The following is a 14,808-nucleotide window of genomic DNA, read 5'->3' as shown; positions in this document are numbered from 1 at the left end:
ACGAATCTAACGTTGTTTCGGTGTGTGTGTGTGTGTGTGTGTGTGTGTGTGTGTGTGTGTGTGTGGGGGGGGGGGGGGGGGGGGGCAGACAGCAGCGTGCTGCCGATCCGATTCACATTGGAAAATGAATAGGGCTAATTAGCCCTATATAAAAAATAGAAGACCACATTTATAGCCTAATGAATGCAGCGTGTTTGAAAGTCGGCCAGTCATATCAGTTTTAAACCAGCTCACCTCCACTCGTGAACATGACGGACAGACAGACAGAATTTATAATAATGTATATTGATATTGATCACATGGATGCCACACACAGAATAGTTTAACTCACTGGATAAACTCACTGGATTATAATTTCTTCAGACAAGAGGATCCCAGGCCGATAATATATTTACTTATGAATGTATGGGCTACTGTTCTTTATCGCGCAACAGTGTCGAGGGCCCATGCAGCCCCCCTCCCTCTCTCGTCTCTCTCTCTCTCTCGCTCTCTCTGAAAAGACGACTTTTGCATTGACATATCCGATATTTTAAATATCGGATATGTTTTACCTCTGCAAAGGTGTGAGTGAGCACCCGCCTTGGTCCCGAACTTAATTAAATAAATTATAATTATATTGCTTCAGCGGAGCACGCAACGTTGCAAGCTTGGATAGCAGTGACCGCGGCTGTGATCTCAGACAAACTGCTGTCTGCTGAGTCATGCTTGAAGCCTTTTATGGTATGAAATTGGGCGTGGATCAATGCAGATGAGGTTGTCTGTTGCTTTTCAGATCACTTTGCACCCGCTGCTTTCAGTATGACATACACCTGCGATACGCCAGCGCACCTGTGGTACACACCACTCTCTGAATAACACGTCATCTCAACGTAGCTTGATCGGACGGATAAATACGATATCTGTTTCCGTCACCGTTACACTCTGGCGCATTTCGTTTTTGAAGAATCAGGACCATGGACACTGACTGGTGCTGAGGCATTCTTTCAAAGCTGCATGAAATGCATGTGATCTAACACAAGGCCATGCAGCCCCTGTACCCCTATGATGTTGGGAGACCCGAAACCCCGATGACCTTGGGATACATCACTGAGGATACGTCCTGACTCCTCATACGTCAGGTGCATCCATGTATGCACGCACGTATGTATGTACGTATATATATATATATATATATATATATATATATATATATATATATATATATATATATATTTAAGCAGCATACCCTACCTGTGCCAAGACGTAAAGTTATGGGGTATTTTTATATATATATTTTTTCATTTCTTTCAAAAAAAAAAGGATGTGCACATTGATGTGCCCAAGGTTATTTATTCTTTCATTATTATTATATTGTCCCCATATTTTTGGCCACTGCAATGTGTTTCTGTTTAACAGGTGGGGCAGATTGGGTTCATATATTTAAAATAAAACCGTAGCACCACCATTAGACTTTTCATGTTGCGCACCCCCTAGAAGGCGTTCGCGCACCACAAGGGGTACCACGCACCACAGTTTGGGAACCCCTGCCCATTCAACACCTTGCATCCATCACTACAAAGCTTCTTCAGGCCTCACATTTACTCAAATTCACAAATATAAAAACAAATATGCGTAGAGAACAGGACCATAAATAAGTGCGCCAGGATAATAATAGTAACAGTGTCCGAAACTCAAGAGAAACGTGAAAAGTTGACTAAATTGTGTCTGTGTTGTCACAAATTTGGAAAATGTCCCAAATAAGCTCCCCTTGTGGGCATTACATAATTATGTTGTATAAGATACTGGTATGCATTGTGTAACATACCATTAACATTAGGTGTATGACTAATGTGTGTGTGTCACAAGGTGACAAGGTGATATCATTTTTGGGGTCCTGGACATGAAATATTGAGAACCACTGATACCACAGATTATTTCATGATTTAGAAGACATTTTTTAAATTTCGACGGCAGGTCAAAATGGGTTAAGACATGAAACTAACATTAAGCCCTCATCAGGGAATTCATCATCATTCCCTGATGAAGGCTTAATGGCCCAAACGTTGCTTTCATGTCTTAATCTGCGTCATGAGTAAAATGTTGGTACTTTGGCTATCAGCCAAGACTCCCTCTTCAGTTTATTCTCCCGTAGGCCGACACCGTCTGTTGGTGTGCGTAAGCATCCTCGTGCATACCACATGGTATGCAACATGTGAATAATAAAGTACACACATTTAGGGCATTTATGTAAAAAGCATAGTTTAACTGATGGATTCATATCAGTGGGGCTGTCAGTGACAGACTGACAGAAATAATTCAAAGCAGTGAACTGTGGCCGACTGGCGGTGTGCCTGAGGTGTCAGGATGCCAGGATGCCAGGATGACAGGAGCATTTCATAACCATGGATATGGAAAACAAAACACATTTGTTTCAGTTATTGATTAGTTATGTAGGTTTGCAGCCACCTACAGTAGTTGTGCAAAGTGTAACCTAATAACGGAAGCTGGACTGCAGTGGTGGAAAGTAACTAAGTACATTTGCTCAAGTACTGTACTTAAGTACAATTTTGAAGTATTTGTACTATGTTTGTGTCCAATTTACAGGACTCTTACTTCTACTCTACAAAATATGTGCCTTTTACTCCACTACAATTCTTTGAAAACTTTAGCTACTAGTTATTGGCAATTTTAGAAAACATACCATAAACCACTTCAACTTGTAAACATGTTGCTGCAGATAGAGCATTTTACAACGGGACACATTCATTTCACATTGGGCGCGTTTTATACAATCCTACATTAATATTACTAGAGCGATGCCCGTTGGGCACTATAGCCTACATTAATATTACTAGAGCGATGCCCGTTGGGCACTATAGCCTACATTAATAGTACTAGAGCGATGCCCGTTGGGCACTATAGCCTACATTAATATTACTAGAGCGATGCCCGTTGGGCACTATAGCCTACATTAATAGTACTAAAGCGATGCCTGTTGGGCACTATAGCCTACATTAATAGTACTAGAGCGATGCCCATTGGGCACTATAGCCTACATTAATAGTACTAGAGCGATGCCCGTTGGGCACTATAGCCTACATTAATAGTACTAGAGCGATGCCCGTTGGGCACTATAGCCTACATTAATAGTACTAGAGCGGTGCCCGTTGGGCACTATAGCCTACATTAATAGTACTAGAGCGGTGCCCGTTGGGCACTATAGCCTACATTAATAGTACTAGAGCGATGCCCGTTGGGCACTATAGCCTACATTAATAGTACTAGAGCGATGCCCATTGGGCACTATAGCCTACATTAATAGTACTAGAGCGATGCCCGTTGGGCACTATAGCCTACATTAATAGTACTAGAGCGGTGCCCGTTGGGCACTATAGCCTACATTAATAGTACTAGAGCGGTGCCCGTTGGGCACTATAGCCTACATTAATAGTACTAGAGCGATGCCCGTTGGGCACTATAGCCTACATTAATAGTACTAGAGCGGTGCCCGTTGGGCACTATAGCCTACATTAATAGTACTAGAGCGGTGCCCGTTGGGCACTATAGCCTACATTAATAGTACTAGAGCGATGCCCGTTGGGCACTATAGCCTACATTAATAGTACTAGAGCGATGCCCGTTGGGCACTATAGCCTACATTAATAGTACTAGAGCGATGCCCGTTGGGCACTATAGCCTACATTAATAGTACTAGAGCGATGCCCGTTGGGCACTATAGCCTACATTAATAGTACTAGAGCGATGCCCGTTGGGCACTATAGCCTACATTAATAGTACTAGAGCGATGCCCGTTGGGCACTATAGCCTACATTAATAGTACTAGAGCGATGCCCGTTGGGCACTATAGCCTACTTGGAAAGATGCAAGTTGGAAATGCATGCCCCCAACCCAGTCATTATATGTGTCCCTTTTATGGCCATCTTCAGTTCTTTGTCAAGCATGCCCAAATATGGAGTCTATTGCAGATGTCAGAACATCATTGTGATGTCAGAAAAGGCCAGCTCCATATATGGAGATATAGGGGTGATCGGGTCCAGAGCCCGGGAAGAGGCTTTTGTGCTGGTTCTGGACAACCGGCTATCCGACGGACTCGATACCGGGCACTGCACCCCCATAACCGGATGTTTTTCTCTTTCTTTCTTTCTTTTCTTCTTTTACATGTGGCCCAGGCGGCGGCTTGCATGCTGGTCAGGTTCAACCAGGGTCAAGGCTGTGTGCCTGCCTCCTCGCCTCCTCTCTGTGGAGTTAGCTGTCGTCTCCGAGACTTTTCACTGGCGTATGCATTGACACATGTTATTAACCTCTGCTTGGTCTGTCCTCAGAGGACATATTGTACTAGCGGTGTTGTTTGACGTAGGCAGGGGTCTGTGTTGGAACAGAACAAAAAGGCTCCAGGATGCATCCCACAGACAGTGATCTGATAGCATCAGGTCTCTATAAGGCTGATGTTATGAAACCACACATCTTTAACACTAGAAGGTCTGAAGTAAAATCAGCTAAATTTGCATGTGCTTAAATTCACATTTAGATTTCTTTTCAGATGTCAAGATTTTCTGACATGATAGAATGGTGATGGATGATGATGGTCATGGAAGGGGAACCTTCTGAAAGCTTCATGGGCGAAGAGGGTGAATTGTCACAACATTGCTTTGAAAATAGAAATCACACCCGTGTGAAGTGAGGGGCGCTTTGCATTAGTGAATATTCGGCCGCAGAAAATATTGGGCAGAAAATGGCTAAAAATGCATTTTCGGCCTATTCGGTTGCGGCCTGAATAGGCAGAAAATATATCACCGATAGTGTATTTAATGGACCCATAATAGTGATTATTATTTAAGTTAAGTTTTGCCATAACCATTTATTTTGCCATAAATCAGGTAGCTTTACGGTAGGGCCATGACAGCAATGGTAGGAAAAAAGATATATAATATTAATCATATTCGGATATTCGGTATTCGGTTTTCGGCCACAATTTTCCTTTTCCCCGACGCCAAGTGCTTACTCATGGGGGAATTGTTGAGTCGCTGTAAAACTATGGGCTTGACCTGAACTGTAAAGTGTCAGGAAAACTTTTGTTGTGAATTGGTGAATTGAAGTGACTGGACGTTCCTTACCCGGTAGAAGGCTGTGGTCAGGGTCAGGGTTAGGTTTAGGGTTAGGGTTCCTTACCCGGTAAAAGGCCGTGGTCAGGGTTAGGGTCAGCGTTAGGGTTCCTTACCCGGTAGAAAGCTGTGGTCAGGGTTAGGTTTAGGGTCAGGGTTAGGGTTCCTTACCCGGTAGAAGGCCGTGGTCAGGGTTAGGGTCAGGGTTAGGGTTAGGGTTAGGGTTCCTTACCCGGTAGAAGGCCGTGGTCAGGGTTAGGGTCAGGGTTAGGGTTAGGGTTCCTTACCCGGTAGAAGGCCGTGGTCAGGGTTAGGGTTAGGGTTAGGGTTCCTTACCCGGTAGAAGGCTGTGGTCAGGGTCAGGGTTAGGGTTCCTTACCCGGTAGAAGGCTGTGGTCAGGGTTAGGGTTAGGGTTCCTTACCCGGTAGAAGGCCGTGGTCAGGGTTAGGGTCAGGGTTAGGGTTCCTTACCCGGTAGAAGGCTGTGGTCAGGGTCAGGGTTAGGTTTAGGGTTAGGGTTCCTTACCCGGTAGAAGGCCGTGGTCAGGGTTAGGGTCAGGGTTAGGGTTCCTTACCCGGTAGAAGGCTGTGGTCAGGGTCAGGGTTAGGGTCAGGGTTAGGGTTCCTTACCCGGTAGAAGGCCGTGGTCAGGGTTAGGGTCAGGGTTAGGGTTCCTTACCCGGTAGAAGGCTGTGGTCAGGGTTAGGTTTAGGGTTAGGGTTCCTTACCCGGTAGAAGGCCGTGGTCAGGGTTAGGGTCAGGGTTAGGGTTCCTTACCCAGTAGAAGGCTGTGGTCAGGGTTAGGGTTAGGGTTCCTTACCCGGTAGAAGGCCGTGGTCAGGGGCAGCAGGGCAGCAGCCACAGTGAACTCTTCTGAGCTGGAACAGTCCTGCAGGTCAAACAACAGGTGAAAGGGAGCAGGGGTTAACACAAAATAACTTCACATCATTATAATTATTAATGACGTGCCTAACATAGGGACGACACGTTAAAAGTCGCTAAGACACAGACCTCCGAAAGGTGGCCCACAGACAGTCTAGAGAGGCTTGCTCCAAAGTAAAATCCTCAGCGTTAATTCAACTCAGAAAAAATGACCGTTAAAGTAACCGTTTTCAGCACAAAAGGTTCAGCCCAGACAATTCAATTATTAACTAGACTCAACTGTAGATGATATTATTTCCACCCGGTCCATCTGTCCGTCCGTCCGTCTGTCCGTCACCAGCTAATCTCCGGCACCGTTAACCCGGTCAATGTCAAATTTTGCACACACACTCCCTGGATGCCAACGATGAACCTCTACCCCAAACAGCCTGTTATAGCGCCACCAGGAGGCCGACTTTTGAAAAACACATTTTTTGATATTACTCGCAAATCATTACACACTATCTCTATAGTCATGTGTTCAAGATGGATCTGTCCGATATTTCATATTCAGGTGGATTTTTGCAAAACACATTTTTTGAACAAAATGCCTCAAATCATCCAATTGCCATCCAAGGCGTAAGAAGAAATGGCACCCTTTTCACATTGGCCTATTATAGCGCCACCAGGGGGCCACACCCAACCTGACCTGCCCTGGTGGAGACCTGTGCCCGAGGGACACTTTATCTAGTATGATATTACTCCTCCAGATTCTGTCCATAAATCCTGCAAATCGTTACACACTATCTCTACAGTCATGTGTTCAAGACGGATCTGTCCCATATTTCATATTCCATCCTAATCTTTTACAGACTTTCCTACTAGGCTGAGGAGTATATCCCACCCTTTTCACATTGACCTGTTATAGCGCCACAACCTGACCCTGCCTGGTGTAGACCTGATTTTATTTGTATTAAGGATCCCCATTAGCTGGTGCCATAGCAACCAGCTAGTCCACATAAAATAAACATTCCAGTACACATACAATTACAAGTACACAATTGTTAAAAACTCGGTATTCAACACACATTAGTTTGGAAAGAAAGCAAACAGAAATTGCTAAAATTAATTAATTAATTAATTAAAAGTGAGAGCGGGAAAAAACAAAACAACAACACTTCACTGTATGAAGAGGGCAAGAGGGGCGCTTTATCTAGTTTGGAACTGTCTAGAGGAAACTAAGTATTATTATTATAACAGCTATTGTATCTATTTTTAAAACAGCCGAGGCTCTCTGTTAAGCAGCAGATGAACACAATGAGAGATCAACTATGGACAATTCAATAAGGGACATTCAATACGACTGCAGTAAACATAAACTTCCTGTTACATAAAGATGCTTTGCTCTGTTTAACATCACAAGACTGTGTTGTGTGCAATTGGACCTTGGCAGAATCACTCGTCTCCTCTATTCCACGTTTAGGACATATGCTTTCAATAGACTTATATAATCCCAGGCCTGACACATTTTTGAATTTATTGGGAATTTTACATGGTGAACGCTTGAACGTTCCTGAAGCGGATTACCGTACTGTACATTGAAGATAACCAACCTTTTCCCCTGACAAATAACTTGTAAAGTGTATAACCCATTCTGACCTGGGAACGATTCTACAAATGTCTTCTACATCCTGACAGTTTTCTGAAAAAGCTATGTTTCTATGTCAGTCGTTCTTCGATTTTTCAAAAATAGCAGACCTACAAGCTCATAGAGCGCCACTCGGTGGCGCGCTATGAGCTTGTAGATCTGCTATTTTTCAATAGCTAAAGCATAACATAATGCCAACACCAAAAGGGGTTCCCGCCCCAAAATGGGATAATATGGCCTGACAGACAACCTAATCTGCTTCTACTTTCACATTTAAAATATAGCAAATAAAAAGGAAATAATTACACATCAATAAACTGTAAGTACTGTAATAAAACAGTACGGTCTGGCTAATATTATAGAATGTGGTCATAATGTTTTGAAAACTCCTTTGCTCGTTAAATGCTGTGTCCATTGTGAAGCACATGGGGGTTCTCAACATGTGGGTCGCGACCCCGCCGGGGGGGGGGGGGGGGGGGGGTGGGGGGGGGTCCACAAATTATATTTAAAAAAGAATTTGCAACTGAAATGAAGAGTTTACATATAGTACACATGGTACATGCATACACTAATGATTATATCTGGTTTCAGTATTTATTTATGGTGTAATGTCAATTTATATTGGGGGTCTGGAGGGAAAGGGGTGGGGGTCCCCAGACATTGCCAAAGCATTGCCAAGCAGACTACCGACTCTCTAAAAAGGCAAATTAAACAGAGTTATGCCGTCTATTATTTATTGAAGTTAATTTCCACCATTATATAAAACTGACTTTGAATTTGGGATCTTCTGAGGTCTGTGTTTAGCGGAGCATTCCAGAGAATGGCATCTTAGGTTAATTGTACCACAATAAGAACCTTGGATCAGGGGGGACATGGGTTCTGACAAAGATCACAGAGACACAAAAGGACCTGATTTGGACCCAGAAGTACTTCATACACAGGAAATTGGTACTTAACTCTCGTAAGCTTTGTTGGGATTTATTTGTTGAACTCTGTAAATGAGAATGGCTGCCGGAAACTTGATTTAAGACCATGTCAAAACAACAGTGCTGATCCTGATCTGGTGGCGCGCCTCAAGACCCCCAGGGGGACCCCATGGCCAGGGAATATAAATCACACGCGCGCCGCATGCGCGCACGCGCACACACAAAGTTCCTCATTTTCATATTAACTTTAATGTCATGTTTTGCTCAAAAGGGCAACTAACAGATTATCCAGAGTCTTCAATTTTGGCGGGCGAGATGGGGGAACGGATCGTGACAGGAATGCTGTACTTCCCCATCAGTGGTTGGCTGGGGGGGCCTCCCCTGTCCCCCCCCCCCCCCATCCCTCAAAAAACCCAGGAATGCACAGAGAGCAGCAAATGCAAAACACACGTTCCGACGTTACACATGAAAGCCTGGCCCCCCCATGGACAGAGCGCAGAGCGGCATACTTTCGGTTTTATTTTTCTTGTGTCTCCAGCACTTTTACAGTTATTTGGGTTGTGACTAAGCCACTTTGGGCGGGAACCCTTTTTGGTGTTGTAAGCAGTACGTTATGCTTTAGCTATTTAAAAATAGCAGATCTACAAGCTCATAGCGCGCCACCGAGTGGCGCGCTACGAGCTTGTAGGTCTGCTATTTTTGAAAAATGGTGAAAATGTGGCCCAAATGTTTGAATATTTTCTTTCAGAGCGAATGTTTTTAACTCAAATCTTTGCTTTTGGGGGGGTCCTTGGAACAACATATTTTCAGATGGGGGTCGGCGGGCAATTACATATATTTTTGGGGATCCTTGACATGAAAATGTTTGAGAACGACTGACATAGAAACATGAGGTTTTTCCAGAAAACCTTTGTAGAATCGGTCTCGGTCGAAATGGGTTAAATGTCCGTTAGCTTGGAGCGGCATCAACGTGCATTGTTTACCAGCATCCTTTACAATGCCGCCGGTTACAGGAGTTCATGGAACCAAAAGTGAAAATAGAACAGCAAGTGGAAGTGCATGTGTAGAAGGAGAGAAATAAAGTACTGCTGCGTCTGTCTGTGGCCAACATTTATATTTCACAGAGTTGCATCGAATAGAAACCTTTGATGACACGAGGCCGTCGACAGCGAAAAAGCTGCAGCCCCATTTCAGATGATGGAAAGATACAGTCCTGCTCAGGACCAGGCTGTGCCTTGCTATGTGTAAAGAAAAAAAAAAAAAAGGCTGATTACACACAGCCATATATCAGTAAGTACATAATTAGGTTTACTTAACCACTTAGAAACCTCATATTATATACTTAGTTGACCATAGTCCCCCCCCCAGGGGTCTATGCTAAATACAATTCTCCTACACTAAATATCTTGGTTGAAAATAGCTTACATATCTACAAGCTTGCAGATTTTGCACTGAATGTCTGCCCCAGAATAGGGAACGCTAGGGATCAAGAGATTAATCCTGCTCCATTATCATCTGCAGACCTTGTGGCTGATAACTCTGCATTGGCAAATCACAAAACAATATCAAAATACTTTTGCAGGCCGATAAGAGTAATCAGATATGCACCTTTAAATCAGCAGTTTTGAGATTTAGTGTAGTTGATTTGCTATTTTGGTTGTTTCACCAGCATAAACAGGTAAAATACGGGTCATTTATTTGACAATTTAGGCAATTAGCAGACTTTCTTTCCAGAGTTAGTTACAAATGCATAATGAGAACATGAAGCATGACGTCTAGTCAAAGGTAAATAGTGCAAATAAATGAATGTAGTACATCAAACAAACTGAGATACGAGAAAAAATAAAATCTAAATTATGGTACTTTGATAAATCTAAGGAATTCCATGAAACAATTTTAGAGGTATAGCAGAAAATAGCAGATGCAGATCTGCCATTTCCACTACTTCTTAAATCGTAAAGCTATAATTTATAGCCTGGGTTTAGTTTGGGAACCACTGGAACTAAACTGCATACGATCTAAACAACATTCTTAGCATTATTTTGTGGTCCTGAGTTGTAAAATGTCCTCTCTCCTATACTCTGTATTTTTAGCTGCAGTGCATGACAAAGACAAAGGAATGTGCCCCTACTGTCCAGTACAGTATGACTCAGGACCCTAAGCATCCTGGGACAGCTCCAGGCATACCGTACCGTACGTGCATACCCAAACGTACAGTAGATCATGGTGGTGGCCTGGTGGGGGGGGGGGGGTGCATGTGTGTGTGGTGGGGGGGTGCATGTGTGTGTGTGTGTGTGTGTGTGTGTGTGGGGGGGGGGGGGGGTAACAACCTCCTGCCCTTCTTCCCTCCCTTTATCGCTCTCTCTCTCCGTTTCGTTCCCAAACTATAGGCTGAGATTCTTTTCTGCTTTCCAGGAAAGCTCTGATCAGGAATCAGGACAGCCGGTCAGAGAAAGAGGCATGCATACATACCATGCTTTAACGACACTACTGCGGTGCCCATTTGTAACTTGCAGGCTGTTAAATTTAATCGGAGTCATTGCGCCATCGCCGCTAACACGCAGAGGAATATATCCTACAGCTCGCCTGTGTGTACATACAATGACACACACACACACACACACACACACACACACAAACACACACGTTTCTGTGACAAAAGCATGAAGCACAAATGGTGTAAATTGTTTATGTGGTTAATATGTTCAACATCCACGGGAAATTATCTGTACGTGCTACATGGGAATGACACACAGGACAGCTTCCCAGTGCCTTTGTTACATAAAGGCTGGCTAACAAGGTACTGTATAACTAAAGCAAAACGTTCTTTCTCACAGAAAGAGCCGCCCTAATTTATGACATATCAAACTCTATGGAAGTGTACTGTACTCTGTACTGTATGTAAGAAGTGAAACTAATGAACAAACATGTTGCTCGAACCCTCGTGTGACCCGGAATGGAGAGGGAGGCACAGAGCGTGGGTGGCTTACGTTATATGAACTTAACAGTGGCTCCACTTTGGAACGAGGCGAGCAACACAAGGTGCCAAAGTATTTCACACTATTTAAGCGTAAACGATCGGCCATACGACTCGTAGCAAAAACAAAAAAAAGGGAGTTCTCTACAGTAGATCATGCAGAACTCATGGACTCCATACCATTCCAACCGCTTCCTGTGAAGGCCTCCACCCCCACCCACCCCCCTCGTAGTAACTGTCGTTCGGAGGCCCTCCACCCACTCCCACCCACCCCCCTCGTAGTAACGGCCGTTTCGGAGCCTGTTTTTTTGAGCACCACCGTGAGGCCCACAGCCATAAGAGAGCAGAACGCAGAGGGCCCATAATCCTTTCTGGCAGGAAATGGTTGGGATGCCAGGACACATCCACAGCAGGGCGGCTCTTTCCCCCACATGGCGTTCTTCATTCCCCCACATGGCGTTCTTCATTCCCCCACATGGCGCTTTGCGCAACGCTCACTCCAAACCTGCAACAGCTGGACAGCACTGACCAGACCAGGACATGCACATAACGTAAACAGATGACCGGGATATCTTATAATGAATGTCACTGCTGTATACCGCACAGGGCACTGACCAGGACATGCACACGTAAACAGATACACTGCTGTATACCGCACAGGGCACTGACCAGGACATGCACACGTAAACAGATACATATCACTGCTGTATACCGCACAGGGCACTGACCAGGACATGCACACTGCTGTATACCGCACAGGGCACTGACCAGGACATGCACACTGCTGTATACCGCACAGGGCACTGACCAGGACATGCACACGTAAACAGATACATCCATCACTGCTGTATACCGCACAGGGCACTGACCAGGACATGCACACGTAAACAGATACATCCACCGATAACCGGAATATCACTGCTGTATACCGTACAGTAGGACACATTGCATGACACTGAGCTTTAAGTATAGCAACATAACATCAACCCAAATAACCACATTAACCCTATACAGATATATGACATGTGCTTTGAGCTTGTAGATTTGCTGTACGTAGTACATACTGTACGGTTAGTGGTTACAGTATCCCTAATACTTCAACGTATGGCATTGTCACGCAACATGAAAATGGCCGATCTGCAAGCTCACAATGCATCTTTTTTATTTTTATTTTATTTTTTGGGCGCGTGTTCCTGGGGCTCTGGGTGTTGCGGGGACCCCCCCGGGGACCCCCAAACGGTACAGTTGCACCGCTCACTTCACACAGGTGTGATTTTTTACATTTCGGAAAACATTTGAACAACCTTTTTGCCTATAATGAATGATAGCCCCCAAAATAGGGACTAAACAGCTTTAGACAAGGTTTAGACAGGAAAAGGAATAAGGAGTTTGTGCAGCCATAATCTACTTGTATGAGAGAACAACAGCATTCTATAAGACAAGATATAGCTTATGTAAAAATCACACCTGTGAGAACTGAGTGGTGCAACTCCCCTCTCTCCCTCTCTCGCTCTCTCTCTCTCTCTCATTAGCAGGCAACAGTGCAGCACTGTCTCTCTCTCTCTCTCTCTCTCTCTCTCTCTATTTCTATTTCTGGCACAACAGTGCCCCTGCTGGTACTCAGATAATGCTGGTGCTCATCAACGTCACAAAGGTTAACGTCACATAGGCGGACACAGGGACACGGACATTGCCGTTCCTTGGGAGTGGTTGCACCACTCAAAAAGTTAAAACATATAATAATAATCTTTATTGTCCCGAAGGATATTTGTCTTCACAATCTGTTCAACACCCACATCAAAAACAACACAGAGCACATAACACCAAGACAATACAAAAACAAAAACAAAACATGAGGTCCCCACTGTGTACAGAACCATCCTATCGGCGGGGCAGTTTGTTTAATGCCGCGATGGCTGAGGGGACAAAAGTCCTACTGAAGCGGACCTTTTTCCATGGCAGGGTTCTGTATCTTTGTCCAGATGGCATGAGGTTGAAGAAGCGATACAGAGGATGATCAGTGTCATATACATACAGTATGAAGCAAGTCAGTACCACATGCTTCAGTTCAGATATCCTCACCTTTGGCCTATTGTACCGAGATGAATGTTTCTATTACATACCACTTCCCGTCGCTGGGCTCCCCAGCAGACTCTAGTAAGGCTATAATGCTGATTGCTAACAGACAACAGCACTCCTCCTTCCCGCCAGCCACGAGCACACTTTTCCATAAAAGTGTGTAATTGGCCTCATAATAGTGATGTAATTTGGAATGTGAGGGACATGCTAGTCTGACATTGTAATGAGGCGTCATTGTACAATTTAACCCATTCGGACCCGAGATTAGATTAAAATAAATGTCTGTTTGAAAATGACAGTTTTCTGAAAAAGCTATGTTTCTATGTCAGTCGTTCTTCGATTTAAAAAAAATAGCAGACCTACAAGCTCGTAGCGCGTCACTCGGTGGCGCGCTATGAGCTTGTAGATCTGCTATTTTTCAATAGCTAAAGCATAGCATAATGCTAACAAAGGGGTTCCCACCCAAAATGGGTTAAAGTACGTGCAACATTTTTACAGCATAACTTTGGCTTTGTTAGGTGCAAAGGGATCATTCTCTGCCTCTCTGTCTCCCCCTCTCTCACACACACACCCACCCACAACACCAGAGGGGGTTCAACAAATCATGTGCAACCCAGATTCGGCACAAACAAGGGACTAAATTCATTTCGCTCCTATGCCACCTAAATGTGGAACGCCCTACCGACTGTGAATCCCTAGACTCCTTCAAATGCACTCTCAAAGGGTACCTACGGACGGCTGCAATTCGAAACTGGCCCCCGTAAAAGTCTTGGTCCCCCCCCCCACCACCACCCCCTTTGCCCCTTACTGTATACATTTTCCCCCTTTTTACCTCCTTGTATGATGATTCCTGTTTTAGTTTATTTTTTATAGAAGTGTATATTTGTCTCTAAATGTTCAGATGAATTGAAAATGGTGGACCCTATGGTGTCGTCCACAGTAACAGTTTATGTATTGAGCTGTGCTTTCGTTTGAAATGTACCCATTCTGCATACTGTTAATACTTCAATCAATCAATCAATCAATATCTCTCTCTCTCTCATAGTTACTGGCAATGGTGCTCTTTGTAGAATTTGAGAGTAATTACTGGCTTTTAAATGTACTATATATATATATATATATCTTTTGACCCATAAGAGACTAATCTCTGGATATATGGGACCAAGGAACATACCTGGAATCAGTCTCAATGAAATAAGAGAAATTAAGTAAAAT

The 14,808-nt window shown here is 44.1% G+C and overlaps 1 protein-coding gene across 1 annotated transcript in view; it reads right to left on the bottom strand.

Annotated features, from left to right (window-relative positions):
* sbf2 (SET binding factor 2) overlaps window positions 1-14,808 on the bottom strand; it is a 192,697-nt gene that overhangs the window by 67,544 nt on the left and 110,345 nt on the right. The window contains exon 17 of the mRNA XM_083794214.1: window positions 5,923-5,991. Coding sequence (XP_083650340.1) covers window positions 5,923-5,991 — 69 coding nt within the window. The remainder of the gene's footprint in view (window positions 1-5,922; window positions 5,992-14,808) is intronic.

This window comes from Protomyctophum parallelum (assembly GCF_964188405.1).
Source record: "Protomyctophum parallelum genome assembly, chromosome: 2".
In the NCBI taxonomy this organism is placed as follows: domain Eukaryota; kingdom Metazoa; phylum Chordata; class Actinopteri; order Myctophiformes; family Myctophidae; genus Protomyctophum; species Protomyctophum parallelum.
Note: the sequence above shows the minus strand (reverse complement) of the source record. Positions and strands in the feature narration are given on the sequence as shown.